The sequence below is a fragment of the Myotis davidii genome, unplaced genomic scaffold (assembly GCF_000327345.1).
Source record: "Myotis davidii unplaced genomic scaffold, ASM32734v1 scaffold577, whole genome shotgun sequence".
Lineage (NCBI taxonomy): Eukaryota > Metazoa > Chordata > Mammalia > Chiroptera > Vespertilionidae > Myotis > Myotis davidii.
In genome coordinates this window covers 1,438,960-1,455,625 of record NW_006289082.1, presented here as the reverse complement: position 1 = coordinate 1,455,625, position 16,666 = coordinate 1,438,960, and the positions used below count along the sequence as shown (strand labels likewise).

General features: G+C 39.4%; 1 protein-coding gene across 1 annotated transcript in view; it reads left to right on the top strand.

Moving 5' to 3' along the window:
- Window positions 1-16,666, top strand: part of PHF11 (PHD finger protein 11) — a 33,756-nt gene that overhangs the window by 14,854 nt on the left and 2,236 nt on the right. Inside the window, exons 5-11 of the mRNA XM_015562310.1 lie at window positions 3,724-3,854; window positions 10,529-10,572; window positions 10,762-10,833; window positions 12,977-13,041; window positions 14,270-14,336; window positions 15,004-15,135; window positions 16,187-16,258. Coding sequence (XP_015417796.1) covers window positions 3,724-3,854; window positions 10,529-10,572; window positions 10,762-10,833; window positions 12,977-13,041; window positions 14,270-14,336; window positions 15,004-15,135; window positions 16,187-16,258 — 583 coding nt within the window. The remainder of the gene's footprint in view (window positions 1-3,723; window positions 3,855-10,528; window positions 10,573-10,761; window positions 10,834-12,976; window positions 13,042-14,269; window positions 14,337-15,003; window positions 15,136-16,186; window positions 16,259-16,666) is intronic.

Here is a 16,666-nt window from a genome sequence, read left to right as displayed (position 1 = left end):
CAAGCATGGAATAAGAGCCCTCAGAATGTTTAATTGCTGCCCCCCCCCTTTCCTGCACCCATTGCTAGAGGTGACTAACTCGTCAGGGTTTACCCTTGAAGCTGTGGTCAGTTTCTACTGGGTCCATTACTTTAGACTTCCTTATGAAAGGCCTTGCACAGCTTAACAAGCAAGCAGTACAGCAAGTATAAGTACCTAAAGCCCTTGCCACCACCATGATAGGGTTAATGAATCTGAGAAACATTGATTTAGCCCTTGCAAGGTGTCAGCACATACATGGCCAGTTTCCACACAGCCTGACATGCTGAGGGTCAGCACAAGGCACTCAGCAAGCAGGTGCTTCACCACGTTTGGGCCTCAGGAGTCCTTGTAGGTGAAAATGAAGACGAGGAAGGAGAATGCGGAGAGAGGGAACAGGATGTGCAGAATGTGGAAGGCAAGAATGACATGGCATGTTTATAAAATTGTGAGCATATGACTCTCCATTCTCTGCATTGACTTCATAGAATTCCTGAGGATGTCCCGGAATGCACACAACCATTCTATTGTTGTTAGGTAATGAGTTGATTCCGGTTTCTCACTATAACAACTAAAGCTGCAGCAAATCTTTGTACATATATCCTTGTGTATTTGTTTGAGTGTCACTGTAGAGAATATTCCCAGAAGTGGAGTGGCTGAGTGTCAAAGAGAATTCTCTTTAAAATTTTTGAAACATGCTGACACACTGTCCCCCAAAACGGTTGTATCACTATATATCTGTACATCGGGGATGAAAAGCACTGCTCCCAGCCCTGGACAAAAATGAATATCCAACTTTATTAATTTTTACCAGTCTGAAAGAAAGTTTTATCTTGCATTTCTCTGATCACTGGAGACAATGAAGATTATTTTTCTTTAGACATGTCCTGTCTGCTCAGCTCACCCAGCTCCAGCAGTGTTTCATTGACCCCTTCACAATCAATGGCCCCACCTCATAGCCATGATCCGTCATTGTGGTAATACTCTTCCAAACACCCCTGGTCTCCCTCTCCCCACCGCCCACATCCTTACTCTCCTAGCAAAGCCCCAACCCTGGGGAAATTGCGTCTGTCTGTTGTCTGCATATGCTGAATAGCACCCACACTTGAGCAGTTGGGAACAACAGGCGATAACCCCACAAATGTGTTGACTGATCTTAGAGTCATAGTCACATACCTCAAAGGGATTCTCCACCCACCACAGTTACTGTTTCATATCCCCTCAACTCTCTTTAAAACCTCTCCCCACTTCATCTTCCTATCCCCAAGTTAATGACTTTTTAAATAGACTTTATTTTTTAGAACAATTCTAGGGTCACAGAAAATTTGAGGGGAAGGCACAGAGATTTCTTATATAACCCCCGGCACCCACACATGCATAGCCACTCCCCACCATCAACATCCCCCCCCCCCAGAAAGTACATTTCTTACAAAGTAATGAACCTACATTGACAGATTATAAACACCCAAAGTGCATAGTGTACATTAGGGTTAATCCTTGGTGCTGTACATTTCTTTGCCTGACTTTTACTGAGAAAATGGCAACCATTGGACGGAACTCCTAGTATCCAAACCACCACCCACCCACCTCTGTCCCACCTGGACCTTCCTCCTGTGAAAGCTAACCGTCCTCTTGGACTTTGGAGCCAGTACCCTTCCTTCTTAAGGACTAGACCCTTGCATTTACCTCTACCCTCTTTACATCAGTATCCCCTTTCTATTACATTATTCCCCTCAGCATGTGAACATGAGCAACTGATCACGTCATCTTAAAAAACAACCCTCCCTTTTACACAAGACACTTGTCAGTGGCACTGTTCCTTCTCTGTCCTTAGTTGACCTTTCAGCAGTATTCATCTCGCAGTTGTCTGTGCCCTGCATTTTGAAGCACTTTATTCTTTGACCTCCTAGATACACTCTGCTAGTATAGCTCTTATCTGTAAGCTGGCTGCTGCTCCCGGGCGCCTTGAGCTGTTTTCCTCCTCTGCTCAACCCTTAAAGTTCAGGGTGCCCAGTGCTCTACCCTGGGCTCCTTCCTCCATCATGTGGGAACAGCCTGCCTACGTGACATCATGCAGTTCTCATGGCTTTACCATACTTATGCCAGTGACTCTGTATCTCTAACCCTGACAACCAGTCTGGCATATCTACATGGATATCTAACAGCATCTCATGTTAAACTGGCCAAAAATCCATCCTCTACACCAGGATGGGGAACCTTTTTTCTGCAAAGAGCCATTTGGATATTTATAACATCATTTGTGGACTATAAAAAGCTATCAACTTAAAAATTAGCCTGCTACATTTGGTCAAACATTTAATTAACTCATCCCTAATGTCTTGGCAGGGCCAGACCAAATGATTTCATGGGCCTTATACGGCCCTGGGGCCAGACGTTCACCACACCTGCTACACACACACACACACACACACACACACACACACACACTCCATCCAAACCTGTTCACTCCTCACCTCAATAAACAGCACGTCCTTTAGCCATCATCTCCTCATTAACCTCCCAACCGAGCATCAAGCCCGTCAGTACCATCCTACAGACAGACTTGTGTCCTCCACTTCTCTCTGTGTCTGTGACCCACTGTAGTGAAGTCGCTGGTCTGCCTCTTTTGGATGGTTGCTGAGCACTACCGATACTTGCCGTGCTTTCTCTCCTGCCCATCCTTACCCCAGCCCATTCTCCACACAGCAGCCAGCATAGTGTCTTAAAAATATTGCTCAGTTTATGCTCCCCTTGCATGAGGATAAAATCCCAACTCTTTACTCTGGCTTATAAGCCCTACATGACACAGCCCTGACTATACCTTGGGTCTTATCCCAGACTCTTCCTTGCCTCCTCTCTGCTCCAACTACACCAGCGCCCCCTCCCGTAACCCACCCCCACCTCTCGCAGCTCTGCCCCATCCTTCCAGAAAGCTTGCCGTTGTCGAAATTCATTCTTGCTGCCAGAACATAAGGCCTTCAGCTTAGAATGTCCTTCCCCCTGATTGTGTTGTTGTTTGCATGCTAGGAGCTCTTATTATTCACATCTAAGCTTATATATCATCTCCTTAGAGGCCTTTACCTATCACACAATCTGTAAAACAGGCCTTGTTATATACAGGGAGAAATGTGGGTCTAAGAGAGAGGAAGTGACTGGCTGGAGACCACACAGCTCTTAGTGGCACAACCAGGAGCTAGCTGCTCCAGCCACAGACTCAGTGTCTGTAACAGGACCCAGTGCTTAGAGCTGGACAATTTTCCAACCCTGCTTTTTGAGATTAGTTTTTTGAAACAAAACAGGTTTTCTGCTTTTTTTATTGATTTCAGAGAGGGAGAGAGAGAAACATCCATGATAAGAGATGATCATTGATCAGCTGCCTCTTGCACGCCCCCCACTGGGGATCGAGTCCATAACCCAGGCATGTGCCCTTGACTGGAATCGAATCCGGGACCCTTCAGTCCGCAGGCCAATGCTCTATCCACTAAGCCAAACCAGCCAGAGCGGTTTTCTGCTTTTAATCAGATCATTTCAAAACAGTCTGTGCCAAGTGTTCTAGTTAGCTAACCAGCCAAATGTAAGTAATGTTGTACCTCAGGACATTAGGGTTACTGACTTAAAAATAATATTTAATAGCACGTTTAATTTTAAATTTTAAGAAAGATTATGAGAACAGGTGCTTACTCAGTAATATCTATTCTTCTGTAGAAATGCACATTTTGTGATGAAAAAGGAGCCACCGTGGGATGTGATAAAAAATCCTGTCCCAAGAATTACCACTTTTTCTGTGCCAAGAATGACCGTGCTGTTCTACACACTGGATCTGGAGGAATTTATAAGTATTTAATAAAACAGTTTTAGAGCCACATTTGGGGGGACTGGAATAAAATAAGGAATGGTTTAAGATTAAGGCAAAGATACATATATTTTTAATTCTCACCCGAGGAGATGTTTATTTTTTTAGAGAAAGCAGGGGAGGGGGTAAGAGAGAAAAAGAAACATTGATTTGAGAAACTGGGGATTGAACCGGCAATCTAAGTATGTGTCCTGATTGGGGAATCTAACCTTCAACCTTACACTGTACAAGACAACACTCGAACCAACTGAGCCACACTGGTTAGGGTGCAAAGAGATTTTTAAAACTAATTTTATGCTAATTATTTCTAAGTAAGAACTTAGTTTGGGGTCCCTGGTTGGGAATCTGACTTCACAACACGTTCTCCATATGTCATGGGAAGAAAATAAGTAGGGTTGCTTTTGGTTTTGTTTGTAATCTTCCTACATTCCTTCTTTTCTGGTGGAAAGAAAGCATTGGTGGTCAGAGTGGCATGAGTGACCTAGTGATCTACATAATGGGTAGCTGTGAGACTGGGAACCAGTTTACATTTGCTCTTTCCTATAAACAGGAAAGGAGCCTTACTTGTTAGCCACAGGTCTATTGTTTATCCATCTTGTCTGCTCAATAAATACCTTTTCCCACCATGGTCACCACTATCATACCTATAAATAACTTCTAAAAATTATAAACTATGCAACAAATACAGTAATCAGTCTTTCAGTTATTAAAGAAACTTACCTTGTTTGTATTGCTTTTGACTTTTAAATCTTGCGTCATGTCCTTAATAATTCTTTAAATGTTAATTTTAACCCAATAAGGCATATTTCTTTTTTTTTCTTAATCCTCATCAATGGACATGCTCATCAATTTTAGAGAGAAAGGAAAAGAAAGAGAGAGAGAGAGAGAGAAAGAGAGAGATAGAGAGAGAGAGAGAGAGAGAACAAAATATAAATGTGAGAGAGAAACATCGATTGGCTGCTTCTCATACATACCCCAACCTGGGACCAAACATGAAACCCAGGTATGTGCCCTGACCGGGAATTGAACCCATGACCTTTTGGTGTATGAGACAATGCTCCAATCAGCTGAGCCACACTGGCCAGGGCCTAATAAGGCATATTTCAAGTCCAATAGAATTATATTTATTTTATCCAGGGTGAAACTTGAGCTCCCTTTCGATGAAAAGTTTCAGTTCAGTTAAATAATTATATAATTTAGTAAAAACAAAACAGTAAGCCAACTGTTAACTAAATTGATTCAGGCTACTTAGGTTGTTTTCATATCTTGGCTATTGTAAATAAAGCTTTAATGAACATAGGGGTGCATATAGTTTTGCAAATTAGTGTTTTTGTTTTCTTCAGATAAATACCCAGAAATGGATTGTATGGTAGTTCTAATTTTAATTTTTTGAGGAATTTCCATGCTGTTTTCTATAATGGCTGCATCAATTTACATTTCCACCAATAGTGCACAAGGTTTCTCCACATCCTGACCAACACTTCTTATTTCTAGTCTTTCTGATAATAGCCATCCTAACAGGTGTGAGGTGATATCTTATTGTGATTTTGATTTGCATTTCCTGACGATTAATGATGTTGAGTGAAACTGAATGATGGTTGGGGGCATGAGGGTTCATCATATCTCCTCCACATTTATATATGTTTGAAAATTTTCATATTAAAAAAAAATTAAGTACCTGGCAAATGAAAGTGCTCAGAGATACCAGAATCCAAAGGGTGAGATTAATTTTGATTGGGAGAAGAGGTGGGGTGGCTGAGAAAACTAAATGGAGGAGGTGGGAACTGGTGTGAGACAGCAAGCATTCATTCATTCCCGTAGGTGAGGGGACCCTGCATCTTAGGGCTCAGCACCATAAGGGAAGGAAGGAGATGTAGGTAGGGGCTGAGGAGGAAGAAAGGATGGAAAGAAAATGCGGCTTGAGCAGATCCTTAAAATTCACCATTTCTTTTTCATAACTTTGCTACTTCTCTTCTGGGGCACTGATCAATTCTAGAGTCATGCAGTTCAAATCTAAAATTTAGGTGAGATGCCTGTGGAGTTAGAAAACTGTGCTTCCCAAATTAATACATGCAGTTTTGTGCTAAATATTTATTGTTGAAAATCAGAACTTTGTATAGTCAGATAAAATTTTGTGCATCTTAGATGTTGGGTCCTTAGGTGTCTTTATTCAGTAAAAACCTACTGATTACTATCTATAAACTAGTATGTTCAGAATATCTAGTCAGGGCTAAACCCTTCAAGAGAGCATACCGACCTTTCTGAGGCCCAAGAACGTGGAGAACATCTGGCAGAGGCTCCATCTGTGCTTGATGTGGGTCAGTAACTTACACAGGTTCGAACAGATTTTTTTTTTTTTGGCTTAACTTTAAAGTTTTTTCAATTAGAGACGTTCAATATTTTATTAGTTTCAGGTGTACCACGTAGTGATTGGACATTTATATAATTTATGAAGTGAGACCTTCAGTAAGTTTTCACCCTCCTGGCACCCTTACAGTTATTACACTATTATTGACTATTTCCCTGTGCTGTGCCTGATGTCCCTGTGACTCTTCTGTACCTGTTTTCTGCTTCTTCATCCCTTCATCTGGCAACCATCAGTTTGTTCCCTGTATCTGTGAGTCTTTTTCGATTTTGTTTGTTCATTTATTTTGTTCTTTAGAGTCCACATATAAGTGAAATCTATATTTGTGTTTCTCTGTCTGACTTATTTCACTTAGCATAATACCCTCTGGGTCCATCCATGTTGTTGCAAATGGTAAGATTTCATTATTTTTATGGCTGAGTAATATTTCATTATGTATGTACCACAATTTCTTTATCCATTGCCTTTTTTAAAATTGATCTTTATTGTTGAAAGTATCATAGATGTCCCCATTTTCCCCTCATTAACCCCTTCTAGCAGACATCTGCCCCCTGCCCCAGGCCTTCACCACACTATTGTCAATGTCCATGGGTTATGCATATATGCATATAAGTTCTTTGGTTAATCTCTTCCCTCTGAGGTTGGACAGTGTGTCCCATATTTCTGTCTCTGGTCTGTTTTGTTCTTCAGTTTATTTTGTTCATTAGATTCAACATATGAGTGAGATCGTGTGATACTTGTCTTTCTCTGATTGGCTTATTTCATCTAGCATAATACTCTCCAGATCCTTGCATGCTGTCTCAAAGGGTAAGATATCCTTCTGTTTTTACTGCTGCATAGTATTCCATGGTGTAAATGTACCACAACTCTTTTTTATCCACTCATCTACTGATGAAACAGGCACTTGGGCTGTTTCCAGATCTTAGCTATTATGAATTGCACTGCTATGAACATAGCGATGCATACATTCTTTCTGATTGGCTTTGGTTTCTTAGGATATATTCCTAGAAGTGGAACCACTGTGTCAAATGGGAGTTCCATATTTAATTTTTTTGAGGAAACTATCCATTGTCTTTTGATAGATTATTTAATCTGTTTATACTTAAATTATTGCAAGGCATATAGATATTTCCATTTTATTATTGTTTTCTGATTGGTTCTGTAATTCTTCTCTGTTCCTTTGTTATTCTCTTACTCTCTTGTATGTTGATGACTTTCTATAGTGTTGTGTTTGATTCCTTTCTCTTTATTTCTTGTATATCTTTTGCAGTCTTTTGGTTTGTGCATCATATATCCCATCTATGTTTACAGCAGTCTGTCTTAGGTTGGTGGTTGCTTAAATTTGAACACATTCTAAAGTCACAACCAGTTTTACTCTCCACCTCCACATTTATTTTTACATCATTTTTTTTTACTTCTTGTGTGTGTGTGTGTGTGTGTGTGTGTGTATCCCTTGATTTAACTGTTGTACTTACTTCTGCCTTTAAACTTTGTATTAACTTTATAGTTGATTGATCCAGTGATTTTATTGTTTACCTTATCAGTAATAATTTTTCTTTGCAATATTTTCTTACTCTTATTTTTTGCTGCTTCTCCTTTTTTCCTCCTCCCCCAACTCTCTCTCTCTCTCTCTCTCTCTCTTTAACCTTTCTTGTAATACTGGTTTGGTGGTGATGAACTCCTTCAGCTTTTTCTTGGCTGGAAAGCTATCGCTCCTAATATTCTAAATGATAGTCTTTCTGGGTGGAGTAACCTTGGCTGTAGGTCCTTGCTTTTTATCACTTTAAATATTTTGTGCTAACCCTTCAGGCCTGCAAAGTTTCTATTGAGAAATCAGCTAACAGTCTTATGGGAGCTCCCTTAGTTTTCTAACAGTTTGTTTTGATGCTTTTAAGATTCTCTCTTTGTCTTTAACCTTTCGCATCCTATATAATAAAAGACTAATATGCAAATTGTCCCCTTGGGAGTTCGGCTGACTGGGAGTTCAACTGCTGGCTATGATGTGCACTGACCACCAGGGGGCGGCGTGGAACTAAGGAAGGCCCTGATTGCTGGCCAGGCCTAGGGACCCTATCCATGCACAAATTTCATGCACCGGGCCTCTTGTTTTATTTTATTTATTTTTATTATTGAACGTATCGTAGATGTCCCCTTTTAACCTTTGGTATTTTAATTATGCATCTTGGTGTGGGCCTCTTTGGGTTCATCTTTTTTGGGACTCTGCACTTTCTAGAGTTGTATGTCTATTTTCTTTGCCAGATTAGGGAAGTTTTCTTATTTCTTCAAATAAGTTCTCAATCCATTATTCTCTCTCTTCTCTTTCTGGTACTGCTGTGATGTGAATGTCATTACATTTTATATTGCCCTGGAAGTCCCTTAAACTATTTTCATTTTTTTAAAATTATTTTTTCTTTTTGCTGTTCTGCTACCTTATCTTCCATATCACTGTTTTGTTTCTCTCCTTTATCTAATCTGCTGATTCCATCTAATGTAGTCTTCATTTCAGTTCTTGTATTCTTCATGTCTGACTGGTTCTTCATTTTTTCTATCTCTTTTTTTTTTAAGCTTCCTATCTCTTTATTGAATGTCTCACTGATACCATCCACTCTTCCCCTAAGTTCATTGAGCATCCTTATAACCATTACTTTGAATGCTGCATCTGGTAGATTGCTTGCTTCCATTTTGTTTAATTCTTTTTCTGGAATGTTGTTCTGTTCTTTCATTTAGGACCTGTTTCTTTGTCTTCTCATTTTGGCTGCCTCCTTGTATTTGCTTCTATGTATTAGGTAGAACTGCTGTATCTCCCAGTCTTGGGAGAGTGGCCTTATGTAGAAGGTGTCCTGTGGGGCCCCGTGGCGTAGTCTCCCTGTTCACTTGAATTGGGTATTCCAGTGGTGTCCTTTGTGTGGGTTTTATGTCCCTTCCATTGAGTTGAACCTTGATTGCTGTTGGCACATCAGTGGGTGGGATTGATCCTCAGGCTGACAGATTGTGAGGCAATGACTACAGCAAAGCTGTTGTGCAGGGGCTGACCCCACAAAGTGGGATTTGCTTTAGCAGGGCTCTGGTGCCTACTGAGACCACTATTTGGGTGTGTCATTTGTGGCACTAATTGGTGGTGCTCTGGTGTGGTCTGAAGCCAGCCCCCAGGTGTGTTGGTTCCAGGGCCTCTTAGGAGGGGCTCCTGTGCAGGGCAAGGTCAGCTGCTCTTTGGCCTGAGGCCACCTGGTAGGAGCTGCAGAGTGGTCGGTGTTTGGTAGCTGCCTGTGCTGGGAGTGGAGGCACGTGATAGTGGCTATGCTGTGGAATGAGGCTGGCTTCTACTAGCTCCAGGCTTGGGACTGGTAGCAAGAGGTACATGGAAAGCTGAGGCCAGACAGTGTTCATTTGGGGTTTGTGGATCTTTTAGAAATTTTAGGAAATTCCACAGAGCTTGTGTGGATAAGCCTCTGAAAGGTGTTTGGGTGGGTGTGGGAATTAGGTGGGGCGGGGTGTCGGGGAATCACCAGGCCAAGGTGAACTCTGTTAGCCAGGTTGACTCAGATTTTTGTGTCCACCAGCACCTGCAGGTTGTATGTGGGGAGGAGTCAACAACAGACCAATGGTGCCTGATGGCACTTTTGTCCTGAGAGAGCTACTCCTCCAGGTCTTACTTGAAGCCAGACTAGTTCCTCCACATATGTCCCTGGCACTTTTTAAGCTTCTTTCCCTTCTCTAAAATTTAGGGTGAGTGAGTCTGTACTCAAGTCTTTTAAGAGGTTGTCTGGGTCTTATAACAGCCCTCCTTCACACCCAGACTGGGTCCCTGCTGATTTCACAGCCACACGTGGTGGGGTCTCCTCTTCCTGGCACTGGTCTTCTGGGCTGGAGAGTCTGGTGTGGGGCTAAGGAGTGAGGGGCCTCCACAGCCAAGCTATCCCTCCCAGTTCTGAATAGCCACACATGGGTGTTGGGATAGTGCATTTCATATCTCTGCCTCTCCTACCAGTCTTGACATGGGTTTTCTTTCTATCCTTAGTTATAAGAGTTTTGTTCAGCTAAGACTTTCAGGTGATTCTCAGGAGGGTTTGTCCTATAATTTAGTTGTAAATTTGATGTGGCCATGGGAGGAGGCCAGCACAGCGTTTACCTATATTTCCTCTTGACTGGAAGTCTCAAACAGCATTTTTCTTTAACAAATATTTAGGGCAATACTATCATAAAGATAGTTTAATTCCTTTTTAAATCACGAAAATAGGCATATTTGAAAATATGTAAAAATATTTAACAATTCTTTGAAATTCCATTTTCAGAGTGTTTTGCCAAGAACATGATCCATCGAGAGAAACTCAATCTGGTAAGTCTCTAAAATTTAGTATTGTGGGTTTAAAGAAAAGTAATCATTTAGGTAAGACATGAAGTAACCTGATTTACTAGCCTCACTGAATTAAAATAAAAATTTCTGAATTAAACATTTTACATATAAAATTGTCATTTCCTTTGTACAGTGTGTCACATAATGTACTAAGTTTTCTTTGTGAACTAGGCCTCCTCTCTGTAAAGCCTTTGTCTCGTGTCTTCCATCCTCACTGCATTCAGAAGACTGTCTCACAACAAGGTAAAAAGCTCTGCCTTTTTGTGACTGCTTCTCTTCTAAAAGAATATCAGAATTTTTAGTAGATAAAATTGATAAAGTGCTGCATGGCCCCTAAATGAAAGTGTCCTAAGAATGCATGGTTAGCATTTCAGTTCTAATTAATGGTTAGCAATTAAGTTCTAAAATTGGACCCTGTCTGAATGGAAGTATGAGATGGACATTCATTCATGAATGGTTTCCACGTACTGTCAGAAAAAGCAGTATCTTTCTAGCACAGAATCTGGAATGCTCCTTGTGGACTGGAGTTAGGACCTATTTGGAAAAGGCTCAATTCTGTGTCATACCAACTTCATTTTATCCAAACAATATCATTACCCTCATTTTTGAGTCATTACTGAAGCAAAATTTTTGGGCTGGAACATACGGTGTTTGTTCCCTGGGCAGGATGTCCCAGATTCTTTGTCCGCCGGAGTAGAAGAATGAATCCACGGACAGAAGGTGGTATAGCAAAGGTGGAAATTTATTAAAGAACAAGTACAAAACCCCACGTCGGGAGTGGGGAAAAGGGTCCCACTGAGTTCCCTTTCCCTGTGGCTTATAAAGGCTACAGAGCCTGTGCCTTGATATCCCCTCTGGTCACTATTCCTTTGGACTGGTTACTATAGTAACTCCTAGGCTCAAAGGTAGAACCTCACATGAAACATGTGAGGTTCTCCCCCCTCTTTGTTATTGTTTTCCTATTCCCTTTGGGCTTTCTTCTCCTTCTGGATGAAGGGTCATTCTATGGAAATGTACCTGTTGCAGCTTTTCAGCTCCCTCATTCTATGGAACTATACCTTCTGCTGCTCTGCAGCCCTGTGCTTCCTCCATGGTCCCCTTAATTTCCTTAATTTCTAAAATTTCCTAAAACCTGTTTTTTCACCCCTAAAAATTCCTGTTTCGGTACCTTTTCAAAAAATAATGGGTTGATGTTTTGGGGAAGAATAAGAAATCGTAAATTTACATTATTTTGAAATATGTGTTGCTAGCAGGAATTCAGTACACCTCATATGTAGCAAGCTTTGGCCACAGTTTAGGTCCCAATGAGGGTGGACTAGGGACATATAAAGTACACTTCCTAGGAATTACTGGGTGTTAATAAAATAAGCTGTTCAGAACTAAATGCCATTTCAATACATATCCTTTTCTTTACTTTTTTTTTTTGGTTGAAACCATTACTCTTTTAACTTAAGAAATACTATGAAAAACCCTGTTGTCAATTACTGTTTATTGACAGGAAAGGTAACAATAATGTATTAGTTTTAAAAAGCAGATTATAACACTGGTAGTGAATCTTCTCCCCAGAAGATTGTCTTTTGAATTCTTTCCAAAATTGTCTGTGTATACAAACTTACCTACTACTGTACTTTGCTTTTTCACTTAATATATTCTAGAGATCCTTCCATATCAACACAAGTGGATCTACCTCACTTTTAAAAGACTGCATAATGTCCCATTGTGTACATTATTTAGTCACATAACTGAACCACAACTGGACTAGTCTCTGTATGATGGGCATTTAGGTTACTTCCAGTTTTTCTACCACATTTAATACTGTAGTTAGCATTTTTCTCCATTCAACTTTGTGCCTTTATGAACTATCCTATTAGGAAAACTTCCTTTCAGTCGATTGCTGGATCAAAGAGTCTAAAAAATGAAACTGAGTTAACTATTGGTTAATTATCTTCCAAAGAGGCTGCTCCAGCAGTACATAATTACCCAAATCCTTGCAAACATTAGATACTGAGCACCTTCATCTTTGTCCATCTGTTTTTACTTTGCATCTTTACTTGAGTGAAATTGAGTGTATTCCTCTATCTTTTGATCAATTATATTTATTTTCCTGTCACCCAGTCTGTTTTCCTATTCAATGAACCCTCTCCCCAGAGGGCTCCCAATTTGCCCATTTTTCTACTCCACTGTCTTTTTTTGTATTGATTTATGAGATCTTTTTATATTTTTTAAATTGGCCTTTTATCATAGATGTTGCAAACATTTAGTCCAAGTTTGGCATATCTTTTGACTTTGTAATAACTTTTGGCATGTAAGAGTTTTACAATTTATGTAATCAAGCATCAGTCTTTTCCTTTATGGATTCTGATTTCTACATGATTTACGTTTTCAGCTCATTTTTCAGGAGTACAAAGAAAAAGAAAGAAGGCAGATCACTCAACAAGCATTTCTGTACAGGTACTTTGACTTAATTTTATTATAGCTTTAAGTTTCTTCTTACAAAGTCCTCATTTTAACCATTCTGGATTTCAGGTGAAATGATAGAACCTTAATGAAATGAATATTAAAGAGAAGTTAGATGTGACAGTCCTATAGCTCCTATAACACATCCCCTGGTACCAAATTAGTAAGAAGAATCTGAACCCATATAGTGCTTATGATGTTAAAATGATTAGAGGTAAGGTCGAGCATCCTTACCTAGCCAAGTATTTCCCAGCTGCATGCTCCATACGTGACCTAATTTGTAACTTATAATTTTCTGGATTACTGTTGTGTGTAAAGCATATGAAAATGTTTTGGGGATTTCAAACAGTTTTTTATGCACCAGGTCATATAAGCAACCTTCACCTTTCTCCTGTTTTATTATATAAGAGTTACTTGTCACAACTCTTGATGTTTTGTCATACAAAACAAAAATACATTTGATATTTACATCAACAGATGAATATGGGGCATGATTTTCACCATAGGCATTATCACTGAATTATACAAAAAAGATTGGTTTGCATTTTATACAACATTCTGAAACGGAATTTTTGGACTGGAACCCGGATTCTTTGTCCGCCAGAATCGAAGAATGAATCCACGGACAGAAGGTGGTATAGCAAAGGTGGAAATTTATTAAAGAGCAAGTACAGACTTCCACGTAGGGAAGGGGGAGAGTCCCACAGAACGGATTCCCACGGGAGGAAGGAAGGGTTCCACTGAGTTCCTTTCCCTATGGCTTATAAAGGCTGCAGATCCTGGTGCCTTGATATCTGCTCTGATTGGTCACTATTTCCTTAAGACTGGTGACTATAATAACTCCTAGGCTCAAAGGTCAACCTCACATGGGGCATGTGAGGTTCTCCCCTGCCCCCTCCTTCCTTATTGGTTTCCTATTCCCTTTGGGTTTTCTTCTCCCCTGAATGAAGGGCTTTCTTCTCTTTATTTTGAAAATGTAGACCTTTTGCTGGTCCCACCCTCATTCTATGGAATGTACCTGTTGCAGCTTTTCAGCTTCCCTATTCTATGGAAATATACCTTCTGCTGCTCTGCAACTCTGTGCTTTCTCAATGGTCCCCTTAATTTCCAAAAATTCTATAATTTCCTAAACCTGTCTTATTTTAGCCCTAAAATTTCTGTTTCAATTCAATGCCAACAGTAAAATCAGTATAAAGTAATCTTGATTTTTCTCTCCTTCTAGGTACCTCAACTAACAACAGTAAACAGGTCCGAAAAACAAATGGAAGAAGAGGATAGCAGACACACAGGTTTGCTATAAGTTTTTTTCTGTAACAAATATGACTTATAATACTTACCAAAAAAGATGAGCCATGTGTTTCAAAGTTGGTATCCCACTTTATTCTTCTAGACCTGTAATAACTAATTTATAAGAATAAAATTTTTTGTCTTAACAATCCTTATCATAACCCCAGCAGATCAAAATAACTTAGGTTGGGACAGTCCATCACTTTTCAGTATTGAGAGGATATTCTCTTTGATAGAGAAGGCAAGATAGTGTGAGCTTAGAATACAGTAATGTGCCACCCTCACACTGAGATTCCCCGCTCCCCGGGAGCCAGTACTGGCAGCTTTCTGTTCTTAAGCAGATAGATGTTCTATAACAACAGTCACTATGACAGAAAAATAACAAAGGCTGTCATCTCAAAAGAGTTGAAGCTAAATTTGAGAACATTGTCTTGCTTCATATAATTATTCTAAACAAAGTTTTTCACATTTTCATAACATTTCATTCATTGTTTCAGCTAGAAAAAATGAGGTTTGATGAAATTACAATTAATAGACAACCTAAAGGTACTGTATGTGTTAACTAATTATGCTCATCTACCACTAGGCAACGTCTTAAGAAGACTATAAAGTGATTTATAACAGCTTCCCTAACACTGTTTCCTTCTAAAATGTTTTTCTTATTCTTAGATGCAATTGTGAAAGTTGCTTTTCTCAAGAAATGTAAGGAAGCAGGACTTCTTAATGATTTATTTGAAGAAATATCACAAAAACTTCATTTGATTCAGGAAAGACTCATGGATGAGAATATTTCAGAATCAGGTACTAAAATTGCAAAATTCCTATACAGAGACTTCTCACAGACCTACATATAAAACAAAACAAAACCAAAAACCTGTACACATTTTCTATCTGAAGTATTATTTTCCTTTTTATTTCATTCTTTAATAAAATCCATTGTTCCAGATCTCCTGTCTTTTACAAATCTACAGGATGTGGGCAATTCACAAACTCATTAATTTTGTAAAAAGTATCCTGATGCCATGAAGGTTTTCAAGTATTTTCCAAAGGTGTGCATAGCGGAGAGTAACCAGCAAGAGATGGGCACTTCAGAACCAAACTCAGTCCCACATCCACCCCCCCAGATGGAGCACACTTGTTGCTAAGATCTGAGAATGGCATTATGTTAGTTTTGATTTGACTCAAATTCTGTTCCTTAGTAAACCAAGTATCTTTTTGGTATGTTCAAGTTTAAAGTATGGAAGTAATTTTACTGTTCTGACTGACATTTGACTTAGTTAAATGTGACCTTTCATTAGGAACTCTTTGGAAAGCTGAGGTGCCATTCATATGTGCAGATGTATAGCCACTTAGCCTTCTTATCCTTTCTCCTATGAGCGTAAAACCTTTATTATAAATAATGCTATTTTGTAAGAAAAAGCTTGATAGTCTATATTTTAAGCAATAGTATAAAATAAATGGTTATTTGAAAGGGATTATTTTCTATAGGACAAAACCAAAAAATGAAATTAAGAGCAAACATATCTTAAAGCTCATTCAATGCATTCTTTTGTCTCTAGACCAAGCACTTCTCAAACTTGAGCATGCCCCTCAGAATCACCTGGAGCAGCGGTCACCAACCGGTGTCCCTGAGGTCTGAAAGGTTGGCAACGGCTGACCTGGAAGGCTTAAGTCACAGATAGCTGGGCCTCCCCCCTGAGGTTCTGTTCAGTAGAGGTGCCAAGAATTTGCATTTCTAACAAGTTCCCAGTAGATAACTGCTCTGTTTACTTTTCATTTTGGAGGGTTATTTTGTGAGGTGTTTCTGCCCACATAAAATATTTAAATTAAAAAAATGTTTTTCTCCCTCCAGACTATGAAGAAATCGGGACTTCACTTTTTGACTGTAGATTGTTTGAAGACGCATTTGTAAATTTTCAAGAAGGTATGAGTTAGAATCAAGCAGCCAAGTTTACAAATATTTGTCAATATTGAAATAATGTAATACTATTCAGGTGATAAAAATCATATTTCAATGGACAGTTTTATTTTTTATAATTCTTTATTGTTGAAAGTATTACATATTAGACACAGTTTTATTAAATGAAAAAGCAACACTAAAATAGTATGACCTCTCACACACTCAAGAAAAAAATACGTAAATACAGAGGCACATGTGCACACAGAAAAACGGAACCAAATGGAAACAGTATTTATCTGTAGGCGGCTGGGTTAGTGTTTTTTTTTTTTTTGTATTTTCCACAATCTCCAACCTACATATAGGAATATTTTATGTAGAAACAACAAAAAATGATTGCAAAACGGCAGAATCTTTGGGCACCATTCAGAAATA